This window comes from Oryx dammah, unplaced genomic scaffold (assembly GCF_014754425.2).
Source record: "Oryx dammah isolate SB20612 unplaced genomic scaffold, SCBI_Odam_1.1 HiC_scaffold_16, whole genome shotgun sequence".
In the NCBI taxonomy this organism is placed as follows: Eukaryota; Metazoa; Chordata; class Mammalia; order Artiodactyla; family Bovidae; genus Oryx; species Oryx dammah.
The window spans coordinates 28191720-28217978 of record NW_024070200.1 but is presented as its reverse complement, the minus strand read 5'-3'; the positions used below and the strand labels follow the sequence as shown (position 1 = coordinate 28217978).

The 26259-nt window shown below is 35.8% G+C and overlaps 1 protein-coding gene across 3 annotated transcripts in view; it reads left to right on the top strand.

Annotated features, from left to right (window-relative positions):
• The window catches only part of G2E3 (G2/M-phase specific E3 ubiquitin protein ligase), a 74070-nt gene that overhangs the window by 32667 nt on the left and 15144 nt on the right, over positions 1 to 26259 (top strand). Inside the window, exons 3-12 of one of the 3 annotated variants that reach the window (XM_040257176.1) lie at positions 3086 to 3183; positions 5967 to 6068; positions 8806 to 8930; positions 9854 to 10019; positions 14544 to 14650; positions 15328 to 15444; positions 19029 to 19153; positions 19481 to 19610; positions 20674 to 20981; positions 22851 to 23032. In XM_040257176.1, coding sequence (XP_040113110.1) covers positions 3086 to 3183; positions 5967 to 6068; positions 8806 to 8930; positions 9854 to 10019; positions 14544 to 14650; positions 15328 to 15444; positions 19029 to 19153; positions 19481 to 19610; positions 20674 to 20981; positions 22851 to 23032 — 1460 coding nt within the window. The remainder of the gene's footprint in view (positions 1 to 3085; positions 3184 to 5966; positions 6069 to 8805; positions 8931 to 9853; positions 10020 to 14543; positions 14651 to 15327; positions 15445 to 19028; positions 19154 to 19480; positions 19611 to 20673; positions 20982 to 22850; positions 23033 to 26259) is intronic. The other 2 variants (XM_040257177.1, XM_040257178.1) reach the window with 2 other exon arrangements.

The following is a 26259-nucleotide window of genomic DNA, read 5'->3' as shown; positions in this document are numbered from 1 at the left end:
GTCCTGGAATCTATTTTGTGAGTAACCTGTTGACAGATACAGTACATTTTCAACATATAACATCCATTCTTGATTACGTATTACATAAGGTAAATAAGATTAGCTGCTGTAATAGGTAAACCCTGAGGTTTTAATGGTTTAACATAATAAACATTTATTACTTGGTCATGTTACACTCTGGTGTAGATTGGTTAGGGAAGATTGAACAGATAGGGGCTTTATGTTCCATATAGTCGTTTAGAGTTCACGTTCATTCCATCTTGTATTGATTAACTGCCGTGAGATACTCAATCTTTTCAACTGGTGATTTTTTTCCTTGTTTTGTTAGTACGGTATTAGAAATATGATGTACAAGTAAATATCATAAGATAGAAAGGATTGGTAATTATATTAATAACATTCAGTTCTACCTTTGTGCCATATCTTTTAAATTATATTGCTATATATTATCTCATCTAATGCTCAGTAAGTCATAGTTTGAGGTAAGTGCTATTGTTGTCCTTATTTTTATAAGATGAGGAACCAGAACCATAAAGTGTTTATGTGACCTGTTCAAGGTTACACAGCAAGAGTGTAGAACTAGGTCTTAACTCAGATCTCCCTGACTCTGCAATTTGCCTTTAAAGTTTTATTATTATTGTGATAAAATACATAGAATGTAGAATTTATCATTTTAACTGTTTTGAAAGGTGGCACTTCATTCAGAGTTGTGTAGCTGTTACCACTGTCTAGATCCAAAGCATTATCAGTCCGGACGGAAACTATCCACTAGGTAGTTACTTCTTATTTCTCCTGTCCTCAGCTTGTGGAGACAACCAGCCTGCTTTTTTTTTGTCTGTCTCTGTGGATTTACCTGTTTTGGATAATGTAATCTATTATATAAATGGAATCATGTAATATGTGACCTTTTGTGCTTGGATTCTTTGACTTATCATAGTGTTTCTAGACTCATCTGTTGTAGCATATATCAGTATTTCATTCCTTTTTATAGCTGAAAGATACTCCGTTATATGGTCATTGTATATTTTGTTAACCCATTCATCCATCTGTTTGATGGATGGAAATTTGATTTGTTTTCCCTTTTTGGCTATTGTGAACAGTGCTGCTATGAAGATTAATGTACAAATATTTGTTTGAACATCTGTTTTTAATTCTTTGGTATTATATATAACCGATAGTGAAATTGTTATATAGTAACTGTGTTTAACTTTTTGAGGAACTGCTCACTATTTTCCAAAGTGATTGTACTATTATTACATTTCACCTAGCAGTATATGAGTGTTCTGATTTCACTATCTCCTTGACAGCATTTATTATTTGAGATATTTTGTTTTAGCCATATCTTTGGAGAAATGTTTATTCAGATGCTTTGTCCCATTTTAAGATTGAGTTGTGTTTTTCTTGTTGGGTTGTAAAGCTTACACATTCTGAACACTAGACTATTAAAAGGTATATGATTTCCAAATGTATTTTACCATTCTGTAGATTGACTTTTCACTTTGTTGATAGTTTTCTTTGATGCACAAAAGTTCTAAATTTTGATTAAGTCCAGTTTATCTTTTTTTTCTTTCTTTTATTGCCTTTGTTTTTGGTGTCATATGGTATCTGATGAAAAACTATTGCTAAACCAAGGTTTTGAAGATTTTTACCCCCTGTGTTTTCTTCTAAGTGCTTTTGGCTCTTATGTTTAAGTCTTTGATCTATTTTGAGTTAATTCTTATATAGTTTATGGAAAAGGATTCAGTTTTACTATCTTGCATGTGACTTTCCAGTTGTCCCAGCCCCTTTTCTTAAAGAGACTATTTTTCCCCATTGAATGATCTTGGAATCCTTGTTCAAAATTTAATTGACCATTGATACCTGAGTTTATCTCTGGACTCTTTTCCATTGATCTGTATGTCTGTCCTTATGTCAGTACCACACTCTTGATTTCTGTAGTTATTATAAGTTTTGAGTCTTCTCTTTTTTTCTGGCTAAAGGTTTGCAGTTTTCTTGACCTTTTCAAAGAACCAGCTTTGTTTGCATTTATTCTCTCTATTCTATATGTCATTTATTTCTGTTCTTATCTCTATTACTGCCTTTCTTATGCTAGTTTTGGGTTTAATATATTCTTTTTCTAGTTCTTTATTGTTAAAATAAAGTTATTGATTGGGATCATTCCTTTTCCATATAGCCTTACTCTATGAGTCTACAAGCCTAAAGATCAGCCAGAGGTGAAAGCTTAGAGTTCTTAGGGTCATTTCTGAGCATGCATCCAGCCTTGGGCGTGTGATATCCTCTTCCCATGTAATCTTCCTTTATTAGTCTCTTCTTTCCTAGCCTTTTTGGTCTTTGCCTACTTGCCCTGTTATCCTTTGCTTCAAGCTGCTGCCTCTAGTATATTTGTCTTAAATGCTTTTGACAGTCAGACTCCAGCCCTGAGAAAGTTCTTACACAGATGAAAGAAGGGCAGGCATCTGAGCCCATCCCCTGGGGAGCCACCATACATGTCAGAACACACACAATCACATTTCTCTAGCAAGGTCCATACTACCTCCTCTTAGACAGTCCACACCAAGAACATGGCCTAAGAAACAATGCACATTGATACTGGGCTTAAGGCCATTGGCTGATTGGAGAGTGAGGGATAGTAGGCAGGTAAGTTAAAATGCCACAGATCTGTCAGCAAATTTTGGCAGCTTGTCTCTTTATTAAGCATTTTTCTCATTATTTCAAGTTTTTAAATCAGATTTCAGAGTTTCTGAAAAGTTGATTCTGATGGGTTTGGCAGCATTATCATTGGTTTAGTGGAGGAAGTTTTAGAGTTTACTGATTGGTTGTTTTCAATAAGTTGCCAATTTAACAACACACTGGGATTTATTGTTAAAGATTAATTTTAAAATGTAAAGTCACATTGTTTTAGAAATAGGTATTGAAAGTCTTAATTTACTGAAAACAATATAATGTAATTTGTTCTCTCAAAAAGAACTGAACACATCGTTGAGAGAAACACCAATTCCATAGGTTTTTTTTTTTTTTTTTTTTTTGGTTTTGGTTTTGGTTTTGGTTTAAATTTTTTTATATCTATTACTTTTTTCACTGTTAGCTTGTGTTTTCTGTCGAAAAAATGATGACTGTCCTATTAAATATGGAGAAAAGAAAACTAATGAGAAATGGAATCTCACTGTACATTACTATTGTTTGGTGAGTATAATTTTTAATTAAATCCTAAAAATTTGGTATTCTTCTAAAGAGAATTTGATCCTGATGGCTTGTTTCTGAGAAATGGATAAGTCATTTAACTTTCCTGGATCTCTTTTGCTATGTAAAAATAAGATTTTTCATTTATCAAATTCTAAGATTCTGAAATGACTTGATACATAGAAATACTTGTCATCATTACCTGCTTATTTTTGTCTAACCCTTTGGGGCCTCAGTGGAAAAAGAAAACAAGTCTGTAAGGGAGTTGTTCATTTTGCAACTTTGTTGTTTACATGGTTGCTAGTGATAATTCTCAGAAAGGACCTGTTTGAAGGCTCAGGAAGTAAAATAAAAGTATTTTCTTTCCCAGAGAACCTGAAAAGAGAAATTTTGACTCTATAGGTAATATTTGTGGAAAAGGAAATAGGTTAATTTATGGATCACTCAGTTGCAAGAAAAAATGATATATTGAGACTTGTCTCTCATTTGTTCCCCATTCCCTCTACCAACTTCTCATCTCATTGAATCTGCTTTAAGATATTAGTGGTACCTTCACTTCCTTAGCATGCCAAGGTTACAGGAGTATATACAGTATTCCTTGGCACTTGCAATAGATATATATTGCTGCTTAACTAATTGTCCAGCTTATAAGTGACATTTAGCAGCTTATAAGTGAATCAGTTATATATATATATATGTGTATATATATATACACATATATCCACTCTTTTTTAGATTCTTTTCCCATATAGGGTACAGAGTATTGAGTAGAGTTCCCTGTGCTTATTAGTTGTCTATTTTTAATATAATAGTGTGTATATGTCAATCTTAGTCTTCCAGTTTATCCTTCTCCCCACCCCCTCACCATTCCCCTTTGGTACCCGTAAGTTTGTTTTCTACATCTGTGACTCTGTTTCTATTCTTCAGTGGTTTATGGGGCACAGAAATGTGGTATTGGCTGAGATGGGTGGTTCTGGCTTAGGGCCTCTTCTGCATGAGGCTGCAGTTGACATGTCAGCATGGTTTGGTCATCTGAAAGCTTGACAGGCTGGAGTATCCACCTCCAGTGGCTCACTTATGTGGCTTTTGGCCTCAGTTCCTCTTGTCTCTTGGCAGGAGGCCTCAGTTCCTTACTTCCTGGGCACCTCTGTAGGGCTGCCCACAGCATGACATCTGGCTTCTCCCAGAGCAAGTAACAAAGAAAGGGATAGATATACACCAAGATGGAACTATACGACCTAGTTTTTATAGTGGTGTACCACAGTTACTTTTCCTTTATTCTGTTAGAGGTGAATCATAATTCTAGCTCACACTTAGGGGGAAGGAAATTAGTTCCCACCACTTTTAAGGGAGGAGTATCAACAAATTTAGGGGTGTATTTTTATTCTTACAACAGCATCCATGTTAAAACTTAGATGCTTCCTTGAGTAATATTCTAACATAAATTCTTGGTGTTTCTCTAAGGTTTGTAAACTGGTCTAGGAACCTAATTACTTTGTGCCAAGACTTAGGGGAACATGAAGTTGACATGACAGAGTCATATAGGGCTTAGAGTCTTATGGGGCTTCCCAAGTGGCTCAGTGGTAAAGAATCTGCCTACCAATGCAGGATATGTGGATTCAGTCCCTGGGTCAGGAAGATCCCCTGGAGAAGGAAATGGCAACCCACTCCAGTACTCTTGCTTGGGAAATCCCATGGACAAAGGAGCCTGGTAGGCTACAGTCTATGGGGTCACAAAAGAGTCAGACAGGACTTAGTGAATAAACAATAGCAACACAGAGTCTTATAGTTTGTATCACAAAAGAAAACCTTTTTATATTTCTAAAGAGTTCATTTTACTGTTTATGTAATAGAATTAGGAGAGCTATTATTAGTCAGTGGGTTGGGTTTTTTTTTTTTTTTTTCGTAATTTTTAAGATACACCTATTAAAATCTCTAATCACAAGTCTGAAGTGTTATTGAGTTATTTAATATATTTAACTTGGTCATATCAAAATTTTCCTTATGTTCTTTCTTATTTTATTAATGAGTGTAGTAATCCCAAAACATGCTGACCCTAGCTCAACACTTAAAAGACTGGCGTTTCATTGTGAATGGGAAGGTATAGTAATATTATAAATGGTAACGGAATATTAAGCTGAGAGACTTGGAAACAACCTAGTCTGTTGTTTTTATTTTCGTGTTTAATATTAGAAGCACTGAATTACTTGCCTAGGGCTCTGGAAAGTTGGGCACAGATCCTGGTTTGCAAGCCAGTACTTAGTCACAGCTTCATGCTTTTTTCCCTTGATTCATGTTCCCTTAATATATTTAAACTGAAGTTAAAACCTATTTTTAAAAATTTATTTTCATTAAATAGAGTCTCTATAATTACATCTTTTATGATTCAGAATCCAGCTAGATTTATAGAGTTAACCTGAAATATCACTGATAATTATCTCCATAGTATTTATTACTATTACGTATACATCTTTTAGTATTTGCCACTTTTTCCCACCTAAAACTTGATCATAAGTGTTTATTGTTTGTCTTCCTTCCCTTTCCCTGTTATTTTCTGTGATACTTTTTGGAAACCAGTTTACTTATATAACCTGTTAATATATAGTGTCTTTGAAATCAAAGAATATGAGTAGCCTCTTTGACTATGAAAAATAACTATTATAGGTAAGAGATACTTGAAATTTGAGTTGTTTTATATCCATTTTTATTGGACTATTATAGATATATATTTTTTATTCCAAACAAGTTTCTTAGAGTTTATTTTCTAATTGAGAATATATTCATAGTTGATGTCAAGTGGAATTTGGCAGAGGGGTAAAGAAGAAGAAGGAGTTTATGGTTTTCTAATAGAAGATATCAGGAAAGAAGTGACTAGGGCTTCTAAACTGGTAAGTAAATTACTTTACTCATTGCACCATAAATATTGTCAGTATCAAGGAAGTCTTTTCCATCACATTCTCTACTAGAAATTGATAAGACATTGATTTTATGTTCTTATTTTTGTCAAACACAGTAAATTCTAGAAAATTTTGTATTTTTGCAAATGAAAGAGCTAAACCAACCTTGGATAACATGTGTGGCAATACTGATTTTACTGCTTGTCTTCTTCTAACCTACCCATCGTTTCATCCACTCTTACCATCAGAGTTATGATCCTACTTCTATTCAACTGTTCTTCAGACCTTCTATCCTGAGGCAATCCAGTTATTTACTTTTCATTCTTATGCCTCAGTTGCTGGGTTGGATTGAGATGGAAACTACACAGCTCTACAGACCAGTCATTTATGGTCTCCTTCTGTCTTGTGGCTCTTCTGTGACATGGTTTGCTTATGTTCAGTGCCTTCCCCTGCTCTCCGAGATAAGTATTCTGAACTTTAACTCCTTGTTCATCCAGTTACAGTCTGTGAATCTTCTGTGTGATGGCTGTTCTTACGTGAGGAAATAGACTATAGGTCTCCATGTGTTCTGAGTAGAAACCATGAGAGTTACAGAACGAGAAGATTGGAAGTACAGGGGCTTCTCTTCAGAGAATGGGGTACTGGAATTGATGACTTCCATGGTAGAGCATGGAAGGACTCTTCATTACACTGAAGTGGAAATGAAGTGCATTGACACATTTTAATTGAGGAACTAAAAGAAAAAGATTGTCCTATCAGTACAGAAGTCATTTAGAATGATATCAAGAATTAAAATACAGAGGAGGGTGCCAAAGTCTGGAGGAAGTTAGTTAGGTGACATTAGGTTCAAGGACCAGATCTTTTTAAGTCTGAAGGTAGAGTAATGGCCTACAGTCTGCAGCACAGAACTTAAAACAATGTTCTGTTTGTCCTTCTCCCTACCTCTGTCTGTATTTCATGTCCATTCCTTGCCAAGTCTGGAAATTAAGGAGGATGAAAAAATAAGCAGCTTCATACAAGAAGTTCTATAAGGGAAGCATCCAGAGAATTTTATTTTGTTTGAGACAAAGATATGAAAGTGGTTATTTTTAAGGATATTCGAGATTCAGGGGTGTTTGTGTTAGTTGCTCACTCATGTCCAACTCTTGGCGATCCCATGGACTGTAGCCCACCAGGCTCCTCTGTCCATGGAATTCACCAGGCAAGAATACTGGAGTGGGTTGCCATTTCCTTCTCCAGGGGATCTTCCTGACCAAGGGATTGAACCCAGGTCTCCTGTATTGCAGGCAGATGCTTTACCATCTGACCTACTATGGAAGCCCAAGATACAGAGGAGGTAATGATAAAGTAGAGGTTCTAAGGCACAAGGGAAAACCTTGGAGAAAAGGTTAACAGTGGCCTTTACCTATGGGCCTTGTTGAGAGTATTAGTATCAAAATTTCTCAGTCTTCTGGTGATAGTGAACTTGTCATGAAAGATGGCCTCTACAGGTACTGTTTGGAAATCCTTTCTTAAGACATCATATCCTCTCTGAGTATATTGTGAACCTGTGAGAATTTCTTGATCCTGAAGAGGTGTCTCGATTTCCGACCTTAAAATAGAATTCCATGTGTCAGTTTACACGGAGAGACTTAGGTTAGCAAGGTCTCCTTCTACAACCTAGCAGTGCTTGACAGGTGGACAGTATAATCCCTTCATCAGTGGCCAATATGATGGTCATCCCAAAGATTCCAAGATATATGAAGTACTCTTCTGTATTTTAGTAATGATTGATTCATCTAATTATTTTTCTGTTTATATACTATACTGATATTTAAGTTAGAGGCAGTGGTATTCGTGTCCTAGGGCTGCTATAATAGATTACCCCAAACTGGGTCGCTTAAAACAGAAATGTATTCTCTCAGAATTCTGGAGACCGGAAGTTCCAAATCAAGCTGTCAGAGGGACTGACTTCTTCTGGAAGCTCTGAGGGAGAATCTGCTCATATTTCTTTTCTGATGGCCTTTGGCGCTCCTTGCTTTGTGGCAGCGTACCTCAATCTCTGCCTCCATCTTTATGTGGCCTTCCGCTGTGTGTCTTAAATCTCTCTCTCTTTTTACTTATAAGGACTTACAGGGACCACCTTAAATCCAGGATGAACTCATCTTGAGATCTTTAACATATCTACAAAGACATGTTTCCAAGTAAGGTCACATTCAAAGGTACCAGGAATTAGGCCTTGAATATAACTTTTGGGGAACCACTACTTAACCTACTTACTATAGGTTTCTTAACACTTTTTCATTTGCTTAAGATTGAGTGATCCTCGCCAGTTTTTTACAAATTGTTTTTTAGAATTGTTTTGCTGTTGTCCTGTATATAATAAATACTTCCTAACTGTGTTTTCTGTTGAAATTTGAATGAGACTTTCATGTATAATCTTTATGTATACAAACCCTTCAGTTTAAAATATTTTAGCAGGTAGGAAGGAAAAGAAGCTTTCCTGTCTCACCCACATTAGATTAAAGATGGTTCCTTTATCAGAAATTGTTATATGAGTGACTCTTTAGATTGTTTCTGAGTAAAACAATTTTTTTCAGCAAATGTCTTTAATATACTATAACCACAGCTATTGTATGGTGAAAGTAATTGTCAGACTCTCCACAAAGAATATTCATTTATACCTTGGTCTTACCTATAGTACTCAAGTTTTCTACATTATAATCCCTGCTTTTATATTTTCTTCTAGAAATGTTCTGTTTGCAAGAAAACGGGTGCTTCAATTGGGTGTGTCGCACCCCGATGTAAACGAAGTTATCATTTCCCATGTGGACTTCAGAGAGAATGTATTTTCCAGTTCACTGGCAATTTTGCGTGAGTTAATTAACTGTCAAATATGAAAGCAGATGTAAAGGAAAAGTGGAAAATGGATATGGATCTCCCTAATTATATAATTCCTTTGTAAAATTTCTTTTCAAAGTTGCACTGAGGTTATATGGGTACTTTAGAGAATTACAATATCTGTAATGGCCTTAATGATTAATATTCACCTCTAGCTTTCAGCCCTAGAATATAATATGGAAGTGTTAATTTATTCACATTCAATAGAAATTTCCATCTTACATAATTCTAGATTTTATGTTACTTTTTAGATTTAATACTTTCTTTCACAGGGCTATCTGTGTTCTTATTGAGTAAATTGAAGACATGTAAATTTGATGCAGTCAAAAAAATAACTACCCTGGGATGCCCCTAAAAATATTTGTCTCTTGAGTTCAGCTCTAAACATCAAGATTTTATTTGGTGTTTGTTATCGTGAATGATTTATTTCTTTTAGTCTTTGTGCTCTTGACCTATTTAATTGATTGTTATGTATGAAAACCGCAGTGTAGAAAATGCAAATGGAAATAAATTTATTGGGTTAAGAATAATTATTGTTTGTACTTTAGTTATTAAAATAATATTTTAAGTATGAGTTCTTCCCTTTGATTTTTGTGCAGGTTTGAGTACAAATGTTGTGTATACTGTTACTAACAATGTTTCATAATTCTCAACATAGTATCAGTTGCTGAAATTCTGTGAGGTGAATCTCACCACCAAAAGGTTCACATTTGGAAAATCTAGCTCTCCTTGGTTATAGATGATGAGACTGATTTACAGTGGCATTTGCCCAGCCTGTTTTAAGTTAATTGTGAGAGAGACAAATGAATTTTCTCTAATAGATACGAATTGTAATGCTAGCTTAGTTGTGCTTTATAATTTATTAGATGTTGTTTTTAATTAATTTACATTTTTAGGTCATTTTGTTGGAAACATCGACCTGTTCAAATAATTACACCTAATAATTGTAGAGACTCCTTACTGTGCACCATTTGCTTGGAATTTATAGAGCCTGTTCCGACTTACAACGTGTTACGAAGTCCTTGTTGTAAGAATGCTTGGTTTCATAGAGACTGTTTGCAGGTAAGATAGTTTAAACATTTTCTGATATAAAGTATGTTGCTTGTTGATTTGAATTAGAATAGACATGTGTTTTAGCTCTTACTACTTGTAACTTTTTAAAATAGCTTTATTGAATAAAATTTTACATGTAAAATTACTCTGTTGAAGTGTACAAGTAATGTTTTGGTAAATACTTTAGATACTGCCTTTTAATGTATTTTTAAATTTAGAAAATACTGTTTTTACCCAAGGAATTTGTTTGTATATCACAAAGAATAATAGTCTTTAATTCCCAAGTTTATTTATATGCTTAAATTTAGAAAAACCAAGATATGTAAAATAATAAATTTTAAGCTAGGATAATTTAATGTTAAGAGGTCTATTTTTTTTAGTTTAGTCAACATTTTGTCATGTGCTTCTGAGGTGGCACAGTGGTAAAGAATCTGCCTGCCAGCACAGGAGACGCAAGAGAGGCAAGTTCGATCCCTGGTTTGGGAAGATTCCCTGGAGAAAGAAATGGCACACATACACACACACACACACACACAAACACTTTATTATAACGTTTGAAATTAAACTGATTACTGTCTAATGAATTGAAATACATTCTTTGTATTTTGTTCTTTGTCTTTTGTTCTTTGAAAGCCACCTTGTATGTCAAACCTGATGATGAATTTTCAGGTAAATTGAATATCATAAAACAATATTAAATAATCTACAGTTTCTTCAATTCAGACGGTAGTTTAATAATCTGCAGTTTCTTCAATTCAGAAGGTAGTTTAAAATTTTAAAAAGATCCCACTTATTAATAACATCAAATATGTAATATACATGTGTCAAAGTGTCAATTGATAGGCAGTTATTGTTGATAATGCCAGTTATCAAATGAATCACTTAAATTTATACTGTTTATAAAGTTTGGCTTTTATTATTTAGTAAAATGAAATGTTAGTATTGATTGATTACAAATTATCTACAAAAGTTTTTTTTTTTTTAAGTTAGAAGATATTGTAAATCCTCTTATATTTCAACAAAATCTTAATAGTACTAACAGTAGTCCAAGTAGTAAAGCTTGATTACTTTCTGTTTTTGCCTTTTTTTTTTTTGTATGAGCCTTCAACTCTTCTTTTTAGTATTATTCAATTAAAAGTGGCAGGATGCAGCCTGTTTTGTTGGGTAAATAGTAAAGTCTATTAATTCTCATAAAATAGTGTTTATAAAAGGATCCAGAGAGTGCCCTTCTAAACATCATGAAGTACTATCTTTATCTATTGAAGAAGAAGTTCACATTATGTGAGAATCTCTAAAAAGTTATTATCTTAATTAAGGGGTTATATTTGAATTACTTGAACGTAATTGCTGTCAAATGTATCGTCTTGTTAACTTTGTATAGTAGTGTGTTATTTTTCAGGGCAAATAAGATTTGCCTCATTTTGTGTTAATAATGAAACAGGTTTTCCAATTTGACCTAGTATTCATAGGACTTTTTGTGAACTCTGAAAGTACTAAGTTTCTAATTCTGTCATTAAAAACTAGAAATAGTACTACTAACAAAAATGTAGATGTACTTTACTCAGGTGTAATATAATATCATAGCCATGTGGACACCTGTCTGTGATGTAAATATTAACAATCATTTATTACATGGTTAGAGCATACAAGGACAGAACTTGTTCTTGAGTCATGTTTCTTGAAGGAGCTTCAGTGGCTTTTCCACTCTGGTACAAGTCCTAACTGAAATAGTAAATGGAGTTTACCCAGTTTAGGTAGCTATAATCATACCTAAAGAAGAAGTTTTTTTAATCTCTGAACTCCATTAATAGAAAGAGTTGAAGGAGGAACAAACCTATGCAGTAGGATGAGAATTATATGTGGTTCCCTGGTTGCTCAGACGGTAAAGCGTCTGTCTACAATGCAGGAGACCCAGGTTCAATCCCTGGGTTGGGAAGATCCCCTGGAGAAGGAAATGGCAATCCACTCCAGTACTATTGCCTGGAAAATTCCATGGACAGAGGAGCCTGGTAGGCTACAGTCCATGGGGTTGCAAAGAGTCTGAACACGAACGACTTTACTTTCACTTTCAAGCAAATTTTAAACAAATATCATACACTTTACCTGCCTCCTGCAAAACCTGTATGCAGGTCAAGAAGCAACAGTTAAAACTGGACATAGAACAATGGACTGGTTCAAAATTGGCAGAGGAGTACATGAAGGCTGTATGTTGTCACCCTGCTTCTTTAATATATATGCAAAATATATCATCCAAAATGCTGGGTTCGGATGAAGCACAAGCTGGAATCAAGATTGCTGGGAGAAATATTAACAACCTCAGATATGCAGATGACACCACCCTTAGGGCAGAAAGCAAAGAGGAACTAAAAAGCCTCTTGATGAAGGTGAAAGAGGAGAGTGAAAAGGCTGGCTTAAAACTTGTCATTCCAAAAACTAAGATCATGGGTCCAGTCAAGTCACTTCATGGCAAATAGACGGGGAAACAATGGAAAGAGAGGTAGATTTTATTTTCTTGAGCTCCAGAATCACTGCAGATGGTGACTGCAGCCATGAAATTAGAAGATACTTGCTCCTTGGATGAAAAACCATGACAAACCTAGACAGCATATTAAAAAGCAGAGACATTACTTTGCCTACAAAGGTCCATATTGTCAAAGCTATGGTTTTTCCAGTAGTCATGTACGGATGTGAGAGCTGGACAGTAAAAAAGGCTGAGCGCCAAACTGTGGTGCTGGAGAAGACTCTTGAGAGTGCCTTGTACTGCCAGGAGATTAAACCAGTCGATCCTAAAGGAAATCAACCCTGAATATTCATTGGAAGGACTGATGCTGAAGCTGAAACTCCAATACTTTGGCCACCTGGTGCAAAGAGCAATCTTATTGGAAAAGACCTTGATGCTGGGAAAAACTGAAGGCAGGAGGAGAAGGGGACGACAGAGGATGAGAAGGTTGGATGGCATTACTGACTCAATGGACATGAGTTAGAGCAAACTCCAAGAGATGGTAAAGGACAGGAAAGCCTGGTGTGCTGCAGTCCATGGGGTCGCAAAGAGTCAGACATGACTGAGTGAACAACAAAAGCAAATTTTACTTGTGACTTCTACAAATGCTGTATATATCAGGATTTTGTGTGGAGAGACTATAGATTAGTATCAAAGAAATTGATAGAGATTTTCCATTCTGTATACGGCAAGAATTGTCACTATTCTTGTTCATGTTGGATTTCTCCATCATTGCTGTGGTCTTGGTATCCTTCATGTCTGCTGTTTTTCTTTCCATTTCTACTGCTCAAAGATCCTTTAGGTTCAGCAGAGATTTCATTAATAACTTGTTATTTTCCTTTCACATGTTGTGTGTGTGCTACACCTGGATTCTTTGTTCACTTCTTTCTTCACCATCCACAAATCATTCTCCAAGTCTTTCAGGTCTGCTTAATATTTTTTGTGTATCCTTTTTTTGCCACCTTGTATCTTAAGCCCTTGGTGATTTCACTTCAGACAGTTTTTCTTTTTTTATTAACTAGTCCTTTGCTGGAGCCTGTTGGCTCCTGCATGCCTTATTCCCTGTCAGTTCTTCACGCTACTGACTTTGACTTATCTTTGTGTTTTTATTATTTAGTTCAGTATGGTCAGCATGTAATCTTTAAGGATATTGAGATTAAGTTCCCTAATCACATGTACTCCTTTTGCCCCTGAGAGTTAATATGTGCTATTCCCTTTCCTTGTGTTATCTTTTATCTTATTTTCATGGCAGATCCCTATTTTTTCCAAACATAACTTTGACCTTACCATTGCTGTTACATTTTTGCCAGGCTCTTAAATAAACTTCAGTACTTCTTCCTTTCTCTTACTGTGTGTACTTTCCTAAAAGTACATTTATACTGTATGCCTACTCACAAGAATTCCTTGAAACAGAATCTAAGTCATTTTATGTTTGTTTTTGGTACTGGCATAGTGTTTGGTACCTATATAGTGGGGATTAAATATTTATTTAATGTATGCTTCTAGTTTTTAAAATTGAGAATTGGCTACTCTTTCTCTTGAATATCTTCTGCCTGCTGCTTCTGTATTTGTATTTGTTGAGTCAGTGAGAATGGGTTTTATGTTCTTCCCTCTTGGAAAGGAAACTAACAGAGATTGAGTTAAAAACAGAACCAAGGATGCTTTATATGTATCATTTATTTAAACATCCTTCCTAGATTAAGTAACCAAAGTTTTTACTGTTTTATTCACAGAGAGTGATGGACAACACAATTTTGGGGAACAGAAATGACATTAGATACAAAAGGTTGAGAAACACATGGGTGAGAGATGTAAAGAACAGTCAATTCATTGGCTTAATATTTTTTTCCCACTGCGAGAAATATCTCTAAATTTTAGCAGTGCGATAACTTAGTTTAACAAAGTTTATGAACCACTAACATAAATAAAATTTCATAATATGTTAAAAGTAGCACATGTTCTGTTAGCTATATAATTCATAACCTGATAATCTGTTAAATTATTAACCATGTATTTTCTGTTTTCCACTATAGGTGCAAGCAGTAAATGCAGGAGTGTTTTTCTTTAGGTGTACTATATGCAATAATAGTGATATATTTCAGAAAGAGATGTTGAGAATGGGAATTCATATTCCTGAAAAGTGAGTTACATTTAGCCTTTTGATGAAAAGATGTTTTAAATGTAGAATTTAATAAAAATGGAAATAGTCATTTATATTGATTAAAAGTACTCATAGATAAGCAGCCATTTCAAAAAGGGAAATCTAAAGCCTACTTCACTACCACTTCCTCCTCCTCCTCAGATTGCCAGTTCTTGGGACCAGGCACTGTGACTTAACTGTCTCATTAGTTGTTAACAGTCTCTTAATAATTGTATACCTCACTTGTGTACCGTATTCATGGACTTATACAAAAGTATAATAGGCTTCAGAATGGTATGTATAAATTATATGAGAATCAAGATGTGGCTTAAATTTAAAGTGTATGAAAAGAATTTTGTTAATATTTAAAGGTGAGAAAATCCAGAAATAATGGTACTAAACTTGAAATTTTAAAAATTGGAAGTGAAATATTAAGACAAATACAAGTTTCAGAAAATTTCTACTTAATTTTTCATTTAATATTTGAAATTCATTGAGACTAATGAACTATAGGATAAGATAACATTCATGGATTTATATTTTGAATTGAATGATTGATCCTAAAAAAACAAATTTTATTCTTGTTCCTAAGTTTGTAACAAGTTTATTTTTAGATTGATATCCTTTTATGTAATATTTAAGGCCAAAGTCCATTTTATATATTGCTTCTTTTACAGAGATGCATCTTGGGAATTAGAGGAAAATGCTTATCAAGAGCTTCTGCAGCACTATGAGCATTGTGATGTCCGAAGATGTCGTTGCAAAGAAGGGCGAGACTATAATGTGCCTGATAGGTAAACGGGAACGTTCACTTGTACTTAGTGTCCTTTTTAAAACCTTCAACTTGAGAAAGTAGGTTTCCTAGTTAGTGAAGTATTTTGCTCTTAGGGGGTTTGAAGTTTTAATCTGAGATGAGGTATGTTTATTAAATATTTATTTGCATATGTTTACAGAGAAATTATTGCAGCTGGCGTAATTGTAACTTTTGTGGTATATTTTCATGAAGCTCTGTTTTCTAGAGCTCTACTGTGGTAGCCACTAGCCACAGTTGACCAGTGAGCCCTTGAAATGTGGCTGTTCCAAATTGAGAGGTGCTGCAAGTGTAAAATACACACTGAACACTTAACATGTATCTTAGTTTGCTAGGACTGCCATAACAAAATACCGCAAACTGGGTGACTTAAACAACAGAAATTTGTCTTCTCACAATCCTGGAGGCTCGAAGTCCAAGGTATAGGTATTGGCAGGTTTGATTTCTTTTGAAGCCTCTGTCCTTAGCTTGCACGTGGCTTCCTCCTAGTTGTATCCCCCTCTGTGTCTTAATCTTTTCTTATTAGGACACCAGTCATTGGATTCAAACTCCACCCATATGACTTCATTTTATCTTTTAAAAAAATATATATCTTTATTTTGGTTGTGCTGGGTCTTAGCTGTGTGATCTTCTGTACTCCGTTGTGGCATGCAAACTCTCAGTTGTAGCATGTGGTATTCAGTTCCCTGACCAGGGCCAACCAGGGGCCCCTGAATTGGGAGCGCAGCAGAGTCTTAGCCACTGGAGCAGCAGGGAAGTCTCCATAATTTTCTATTTTAAGGTCCTATCTCCAAATATAGTCGCATTGTGAAGTGCTGGGTGTTAGGTCTTCAAACTATAAATTCTGGGAGTGATGCAATTCCGCTTTTTTAAGAAAGAAAAAAAAAAGACCTTAAAATATCTTGTCAATAATTTTTTACATTGACTACATCAGACAAAATGATTATATTTCAGAAATATTCAAATCAATTCACTTGTTTCTTTTACCTTTTTAAATCTGATTACTGGGAAAGTTTAAATTATATATATGATTTACATTATATTTCTGTTGTATGACACTGTTCTAGAAGTTAAGAAACTAGATTAATCAATCAGTATTTATTTTAGATCACTGTAAAAAAAAAAGGCTTAGTATTTGAAATTTATTGATTATTCTTTTGTAGTATCAGCGGACATTGGCTGTGATCTTGACAATCATTTTGTGCCTTCCGTGTACATACTGTGTTGTTGTTGTTTCGTGGCTAAGTCATGTCCAACCTTTGTCACCCCATGGACTGTAGCTCACCAGGCTCCTCTGTCTGGGATTTCCCCGGCGAGAATATTGGAACGGGTTGCCATTTTCCTTCTCCAAGCGGTCTTCTTGACCGAGGGATCAAACCCATGTCTCTTGCATTGGCAGGTGGATTCTTTACCTCTGAGCCACCAGGGAAACCCATACACTGTGTATAGAAATCAAGAGTATTTTTATTTTTATGAAAAAGTAACAAATTAATTTTTTTGACATTTATATAGGAAATTTTGATACATTTTAACATGACAAACTGAAACTTAAGGTGCAGAGCAGAATATTAGGAGCCTTATTTCTTATGGAAAGTGATTTTGCTGGGTGAGTTATTACTTACTTTGCTGAAGTCTTAGCAGCTTTGGAAGGTTTCTCCTAAGAAGCTACTACTGATTCCCCATTCTGGGCTCAATTTCTCCTTCATTGTGCTTGTTACAATATAGTTGATGTTATTTAAATCTGTCTTTGCCACTAAAGATTCATTAAGGCTTGAGATCTTGTTGAAGATGTCGAGTAATGTGTATTGTGGTCTAAGTTACTTGATCTGGTGACCCTGATTATTCATTTGTAAGCACTAAAATACCCCACTCAAGAGTTGTGCTGAGGCAGAGATGAGACTGTTTGTAAATGTGCTTTGTAGACAGTAACATGCTTTAGAGTTCTAAGAAGCAATATGCTCATTAATATTGACATTTTCTAAATCCATTGTAGGTTATTTTGATTATAATTTATTTATTTTTCTTGTATACCATGGGTCACCTAATCCTTTGCTACTCTTTCCGGCAGCTACTTTGCTTTTTCTCCTAGGACACAGATTCTTGCTGTCTGAATGCTTCCTTTACAATCTCACTCCCTTTTGTTCTAGTGATCAGAAGGTAATTTTGCTGAAAGGCAGCATGGTGTAGTGGTTAGGAGCATGGCCTGAAGCCAGGTAAACTGGATTGGAAGCCTCACTCTGAGACTAGCAGTGTCAGTTTGTTTGGGCATGTGAATTACACACCTCTGCTTTGGTTTCCTCTTCTTTAAAAGGTGGTAACTTTTTTCCAGCCTTCTAAAATTGTGAGGATTAAACTTTACATGTAAAGGGTGAGAACTGGGCCTGGTATATAAGCACTTATGTTAGCTGTCATCTTTCTCTTCATCCTCCATTGGCAGGACTATCTGGGGAATAGGGGAGACACAGAGATGACACAACCCTGTACAGCCATTTCCACAGAGATTTGCCCACACCTAGCAGAGGGAAAGTTCTGCAGCTACCTCTCTGATCACCCATGTGTCCACACATTCAGGGAGTACATCCATCTCCATGTAGACAGATGTACTCATATTCAAACAGAGAGGAGTCTGCACAGCGTAACCCGCAGCCATACAGAAAATGTGGATGCAGACTGGCACAGGTCACAAAGCAGTGAGGGAAACACTGGGAGTGGGGGCTGGCAGGGAGCAAATGAGAGGGAGTATGAATGGAGGTCAGGTACTAAGTCTGGATCCTAGTGAGCTACAAAGTATCTGAGGTATCTGAGCAAGCTTATTATAGGAGATAATTCCTTACCTTGAATAGGAAAGAGTATTTTAGGTAAAACAGTGTATTTACTGAATGCTTCTTCCTTGTCAGACACATTGACATAGCAGTCTCCCTATGAGCATAACCATCTCCAAGTATAAAAGAAAATTTTTTTCCTTCTCAGTCATATTCTTTCCAATGTTTATATTCTTGGGTGTATGTGCACGTTCACATTGTTATTTAGATTCCCTATTTTTAGAAAGAGAATATTGGACTTCCTTGGTTGTCCAATAGTTCAGAATCCGCTCTGCAGTGCAGGGGACACTGGTTCTATCCCTGGTCCAGGAAGATCCCACATGCCGTAGGGACAGCTAAGCCTGTGTGCCACAACTACTAAGCTCACGTGTAACAAGTACTGAAGCCCGTGAGCCCTAGAGCCCATGCTCTGCAACAAGGGAAGCCACCTCAGTGATCAGCCCACACACCACAACTGAAGAGTAGCCCCCGCTCCCCACAACTAGAGAAAACCTGTGCACAGCAACAAAAACCCAATGCAGCCAATAATAAATAAATAAAAATAAATAGTTTTAAAAAGAGACTATTCAAAGAGGGAGATTACAAATGTAATAAATAGGGGGGAAAGCACTAGGAAAAAGTAATACAGTATCAGATAATTTTCCTTTCTTTGGTTGTGTGTGTGAGATGGGCAGTGAGGCCTGTGGTGGTGCTGATGCTTAAGTTAATACTGAATGTAAATATCTGCTTCTCTTTATGTCCTCAGCAAATGGGAAATAAAGCGCTGTCAGTGTTGTGGTTCTAGCGGAACACATTTAGCCTGTTCCTCACTACAGTCATGGGAAGAAAATTGGGAATGTTTGGAATGTAGAAGTATTCTCTACAGCGCAGGTAATATGCTGTAATTTTGAATGAAGTTGTTTTCATTTAAATGAATATTAAAAAATTTCCACCTGTATTTCTGTTACACTGTGTGCATGTGTACTGTGTCGCTTCAGTTGCGTCCAACTCTGTGCATCCCTATGAACTGCAGTCTCCTGCTGGGCTCCTCTGTCCATGGGATTCTCCAGGCCAAGAATATTGGTGTGGGTTGCCATGCCCTCCTCCAGGGTCGAACCTGCGTCTCTTACATCTACCTGCACTGGCAGGTGTGTTCTTTACCACTAGCACCACCTAGGAAGCCGTCTGTTATGCTAACATTGGGTTTTAAATCTGTAGGCAAATTCGAGAAAGCCAAAAAACATGCATTACCCAACACTAATGTGGGAATAAATGATTGTTTATTGGAGGAGTCTTCACCTAAATTAGCCAGACAATCACCTGGAGACCAGCGTAAAGATGTGCTGAGGTATGTATTTGGAATTGGAAAAAAATATATAAAACTTTATTTTGAGAAAATTTTAACAGGGTATGGCTCTATATACACTTAGAGTATTAGCTGATCTTACTGTAGTTTGAGAGAGTGCTTTTCAAACTGTAGTCCCCAACTTGATGTAGAAAGATGATCCATGGACATTGCCTCTAACGGGATTATTTTGAGTTCATTAATTCTAATTACAGATGGAGAAACTGAGGCAGGGAACAATTGAGTTAGTCTATATAATTGTCTGCAAGTCTTGTTAAGACCCATTGCTCGGCCTCATGCTCAGAGGTTCCAATTCTGTTTATCTGCTGTGGGACCCAAGAATTTGCATTCCTAACTAGTTTCCAGATGCTATACTTGTTATTTAGAGGGTTTACTATTTAGGGTTTATAAATGCTAATTAAAATATGTAATCTCTTAAAATTATAGGTCTATTATGTAATAAGCAGAAGTTAGTGTGCTCTACTTTTAAAGAAGCTAGTGAACATGAAGTAAGGTGCAGTTAAGCAAATATGGCCAGGAAGTAAGAGTTAGAACTCTTGGCTCTTAATACCTGAATCTGCTGGATTGATCAAATTTGGTATAATCATCTGTCACCATTATTATAAATCATTTATAACATTAGATGCTTTTAATTTGGTAGAAGATTGGGCAGAAGGAATCAAGAATTTAGAACTAAGGTTATTGCTGTTTGCTTCCCATGGCAACCATTGCCTGCTTTTGGGTGGGAGTTTGAAAAGACCCTGATGCTGGGAAGATTGAGGGCAGGAGGAGAAGGGGACGACAGAGGATGAGATAGTTGGATGGCATCACTGACTCAATGGACATGGGTTTGGGTGGACTCTGGGAGTTGGTGATGGACAGGGAGGCCTGGCGTGCTGCGATTCATGGGTCACAAAGAGTCGGACATGACCAAGCGACTGAACTGAACTAGGGAAGAACTTCCTTTTAATCTTTTCTCTATTATTTTTTTATTGGCTGTATAACTACTGTGTCATGTTAAGTACTTTAGAGTACTTACCTCTATATCTAATTTCATGTTTTATAGGCAAGGCAGCAAATTTAGAAGAGATATCTCGACTCTAATTGTAGAGTTAGGATTCCAAGTTAAGAAAAAGCCTAAAAAAGTATTTATCAACAAAGCCAATATCTGGAATAGTGCCTTAGATGGATTCAGAAATCAAAACTTTAATCCTTCATATACAATTGAAATAGTGTATGTTAATGAAAATGATCATTTTGGAAGAGAGCAGCCTGGATCAAAGCAAGAATTCTTAAGTCTCTTAATGCAGCAACTTGAGAACTCACCATTGTTTGAAGGGTCCTTGTCAAAGAACTTGTCTTTAAATTCTCAAGGTAATTATTTTTCTTTATTATTGTATATACTGAATATGGCATGTGTAAGGTTAGAATTGATACTCAGTACCTGTAGTCAGAATGTATAATCATTTTGTTAATAAAATAATGATAAATCACAGAGAAGGGGAAAAGTGTTACTTCTAAAAATAATTTTTATAGTGAACATTTTTTATTTAAGAATATCCTATAGCAGTATCTTCCAGTGATTCCACAATTAAGTGTAATTTCTTAAAAATGTACTTTATATTTAAATTGATTTGAATAGAATGACCAGATGCGATGAATAATTTTTTGAGCCCTTTTTGTTTATATATTTGAAATTTGAAGTTTGCATGTTTCTTCACAACCTAGAATTTGTATAACATAATTTTGGGGTCAATGTATAACAGATTTTTAACATACTTTTGCTTTCAAGAATTTTTTTTTTTTCCAGAGTTATGTATGTGATACTTTTCTATCTTCTGGTGGAGAAATAATGTAATTAAAACAGGCATCTTGAAACACTGGTTAATTCTAGCATTCTCTTTTTAGGAACTTTTATAACCACTTTTGCTGTAATAGGAATTGGAGAGAGAGCGAGAAGACATTTCATTCAGTTGACTTCCTTCTATATTTTCTTTAGAATTTCCTCACCGTTGCCTGAAATAATTGAGAAACTACCAAGGATCATTAGTACTATGAACAGTACACACAGTTTAATTCTATACTCCCTTTATTTAAAAAAAAAAAAGGTTCAAGTAATCAGTGTGTTAACTCAAGGCAGTTTTGTTACAGTGGAGAGAGTTCATGGAATTGAAGTCACAAAATCTGAATTCAGTTTGTACACATCTACTTCAGTAGCTTCATATTCTTAGATTAATTTCTTAGCCTCTTTGTATCTCAGTTACTTCATCTGTAATATGTGACTACTAATATGCAGTATATAAGATTATTGTTAAGGGAATTTTATTACCATTTCAGGTATTGTTGATGTTACTTATTAATAAATTACTTTGAACACTTTTTAGAAAAAAAAAAAGGAAAATTTACTTGATATCTTTTTGACTTATTAAAGTAGCTAAAACATTTTAAATAAGACATTGAAAAATATTGAGAGCTATGATGATACCTGTCAATTAAGGTAGCATATACTGTTGAGTCAGACATGACTGAGAGACTGAACTGAACTAAACTGAATACTGTTGAGAGTAAATTTGTACTATTTTGTATATCAGCAATTTTAAAATTGTTCATATCCTTTGAACCACTAATATCATATGTAGGAATCTATCCTAATAATCAAGAGATATATAAATAAGAATGTGTAACACATGTTGACTATAACATTGTGTCTCTTGTAGTTGAAAATGTCCTCAACTGGGGTAACAAGTAATAAGTACATGGTTTACGTTGTAGCACATCAGTAAATCATTTTTAATGCATTTGATAACTATAGATCTGAATAATTTCAAATAATATTTTAAAAATCTGCAGTACAGTAAAGTGGAAGAAAACAGAAGTCAAACTATTTATGTATATATTTGTATATACATGAGACACAAATATACCACAGTGTATGCACTGGTTATTACAGAGTGATAGGATTATAAGTGATTTCATAAAAAGATTTTCTGTATTTACATCTTTTTTCTACAACAGGGTGTTACTTTGTATTCAGAAAAAATTTTTATAGAATTAAAAATTGTATATTTTAGTTGAAATCTATATAGTATACATTATTATAGTGTCTGAATTAGGTTATTTTATGTCTGTCTAATGCTTGGATTTTTTAAATTTCTGATTTATTATGTATTTATTACTTATATATGATGGTTATCATTTATTAATAAAAGAAGTGTATTTGATATCTTTTATCTGTATTTACAGCTCTGAAGGAGAACCTTTACTATGAAGCTGGCAAAATGGTTGCCATTTCTTTGGTTCATGGTGGTCCTTCACCTGGTTTCTTTTCTCAGACCTTATTTAACTGCCTTGCTTATGGACCAGAAAATACCCAACCAATTTTAGACGATGTTTCAGACTTTGATGTGGCACAGATTATGATCAGGGTAAGAAATGTACCTGTTTGTTCAGATGTAGACTGTGTTCTAGTTATATGTTAGTTGCTTCATCATGTCTGACTCTTTGTGACCCATGGACTGCCGATCGTTAGGCTCCTCTGTCCATGGAACTCTCCAGGCAAGAATATTGGAGTGAATAGCCATTCCCTTCTCCATGCGATCTTCCTGACCCAGGGATCGAACCCAGGCCTCCTGCATTATAGGCAGATTCTTTACTGTCTGAGCCACCAGGGAAGCCCATGTTCTAGATATATTTGAATATAAATGATGGATCTGCAATAGAAAAATAAATATTCTTTGTGGGGTAGTACGTGAACCGTGAACTTCCTGATGTTCAAGCTGGTTTTAGAAAAGGCAGAGGAACCAGAGATCAAATTGCCAACATCTGCTGGATCATGGAAAAAGCAAGAGAGTTCCAGAAAAACATCTATTTCTGCTTTATTGACTATGCCAAAGCCTTTGACTGTGTGGATCACAATAAACTGTGGAAAATTCTGAAAGAGATGGGAATACCAGACCACCTGACCTGCCTCTTGAGAAATCTGTATGCAGGCCAGGAAGCAACAATTAGAACTGGACATGGAACAACAGACTGGTTCCAAAAAGGAAAAGGAGAATGTCAAGGCTGTATATTGTCACCCTGCTTATTTAACTTATAGGCCGAGTACATCATGAGAAATGCTGGGCTGAAAGAAACACAAGCTAGAATCAAGATTGCCGGGAGAAATATCAGTAACCTCAGATACACAGATGATATCACCCTTATGGCAGAAAGTGAAGAGGAACTAAAAAGCCTCTTGATGAAAGTGAAGAGGAGAGTGAAAAAGTTGGCTTAAAGCTCAACAGTCAGAAAACTAAGATCATGGCATCCGGTCCCATCACTCCATGGGAAATAGATGGGGAAACAGTGGAAACAGTGTCAGACTTTATTTTGGGGGGCTCCAAAATCACTACAGATGGTGATTGTAGCCATGAAATTAAAAGACGCTTACTCCTTGGAAGAAAAGTTATGACCAACCTAGATAGCATATTCAAAAGCAGAGACATTACTTTGCCGACTAAGGTCCGTCTAGTCAAGGCTATAGTTTTTCCAGTAGTCACGTATGGATGTGAGAGTTGGACTGTGAAGAAAGCTGAGCGCCGAAGAATTGATGCTTTTGAACTGTGGTGTTGGAGAAGACTCTTGAGAGTCCTTGGACTGCAAGGAGATCCAACCAGTCCATTCTGAAGGAGATCAACCCTGGGATTTCTTTGGAAGAAATGATGCTAAAGCTGAAACTCCAGTACTTTGGCCACTTCATGTGAAGAGTTGGCTCATTGGGAAAGAGTTTAATGCTGGGAGGGATTGGGGGCAGGAGAAGAAGGGGACGACCGAGGATAAGATGGCTGGATGGCATCACTGACTTGATGGACGTGAGTCTGAGTGAACTCCGGGAGTTGGTGATGGACAGGGAGGCCTGGCGTGCTGTGATTCATGGGGTTGCAAAGAGTCAGACACGACTGAGCGACTGAACTGAACTGAACTAAGGGGTGTAGATATTTTTGTTTACCAGCAAAGTTAACAATCACTTAACATATAGATGTAAAGAACAAACAGCTAGAGATCAAAGTTCCATCTTAATGTTGATAAAACCAGTTGGATAATGTGGCTTAGATCTGTGGTCAGAATGGCTTGTTAACACTTCTCAGAACTAGATGGATTTATCTGCTCCGCCAGAGATGACATAAGTCAGGTTCCTTATTGCATGCTAAAGAGCAGGTGAAAGTGCTCCTTCTTGTAGGCAGGTGATCTAAAGAGAGGATGGTTACCAGCAGAACATTTATCTTTTCCTCCTACAGCAGGGAGATATGAGTGATAGGTGGAATGAAAGACCAGGGTGACTTTCTTCTCTGTGAATATAGTTGGGGAGACTCTATGTTCCTTCCTAAAAAGTGTTGCCATTTATTAAGCCCTGTACTACACCTGTTACCTGCACAAAATCAGTTTACTTACCGTAATATCCTGTGAGATAAGTATCTTTGCCCATGTGTTATTGGTTTAGAAACTGAGACAATGAAATCCATTCAACTTTTCTTCCCTTAACCTGTCACCTACTAAAATAGGCAGGGATCTAAATCTCCACATGCAGAAGGCCTTTCTTTCCTAATTCCTTATCTCCTCTGATTTCTGCAATCACCATTGTATTTGAAATCCTTTCTGCTGTTTTCTTTAATATTCTGTTCCCTGGTACTGTTAACTACTATTGTCTTTTTAAATACTTCTTGCTACCCCTGAAACTTAGGTAATTTTAGGTAGTGTTGTCTTAACAGTCCTCCTCCTGTATAGTGAGAAGAAAGCATCTTCTCATTCCTAACCTTTCTAATGATTTCCAGACCTGTGTTTTTTGGCCCCCAATGTTTAGATCGAGGTAAGATCTGGGTCTTCCTACCAAATTGAGCCAACATGTTTAAGATAGAACTTTTCCCCAGAATTGGGGGGTTTTTGCCTGATTCTCATGTTCTTTTCAAGAGATTTTTTATTTCCAGGTTATTCTGGAGACAGGGTTGTTATCACTCTTCTATACTCTGTTCATCAGTTTGTGTCAAGGCATCTGTCTCTTAAGAGTGGCCTTTCCTTCTTATTTCTAGTATGCTTAATATATGAAATTTATATCTGTGTTTAAACAGTTAAGATATTATTCTAATCTTCTTATGCAGGATGATTCTTTTACAAGTATAGGTTTGACCACATTGCTTTCTTCTTCAAGAATCCTAATGGATTCTCATTGCCTACTGAATGGAGTTTAAACTCTTCATTAGGGCCCTTAAGACGTCTAGTTCTCCTCATGGTTTTATTTACTCTGGTTCTTTGCCAATGTTTCTTCACTGATTTCAGTCAACAAATGCTGTGTATCCCGTACTTGTTTTAACACTGAGGATAAAGTAGTGAACTAAACAAAACCCCTGCCTCCTTAGAATTTACCTATGAGAAGAAAGACAAGATAATCAAATATGTTATATACTGTCATGTAGTAAAATATATCATAATATAGAACAGAATAAGAAGAAGGATATCTCTTCCAAGATAATGCTTGGGGTATAATAAGTTAAGATTAGGCTAAGCTTTTGTAACAAAGAGACCCAAAAGACAAAAGCTCAGAAAAAGGCAGATATTTAATTTTTTTCTAAAATCTAGATTTTAAGTAGGCGTTGGTAAATTATATAGCTGTAGGCCA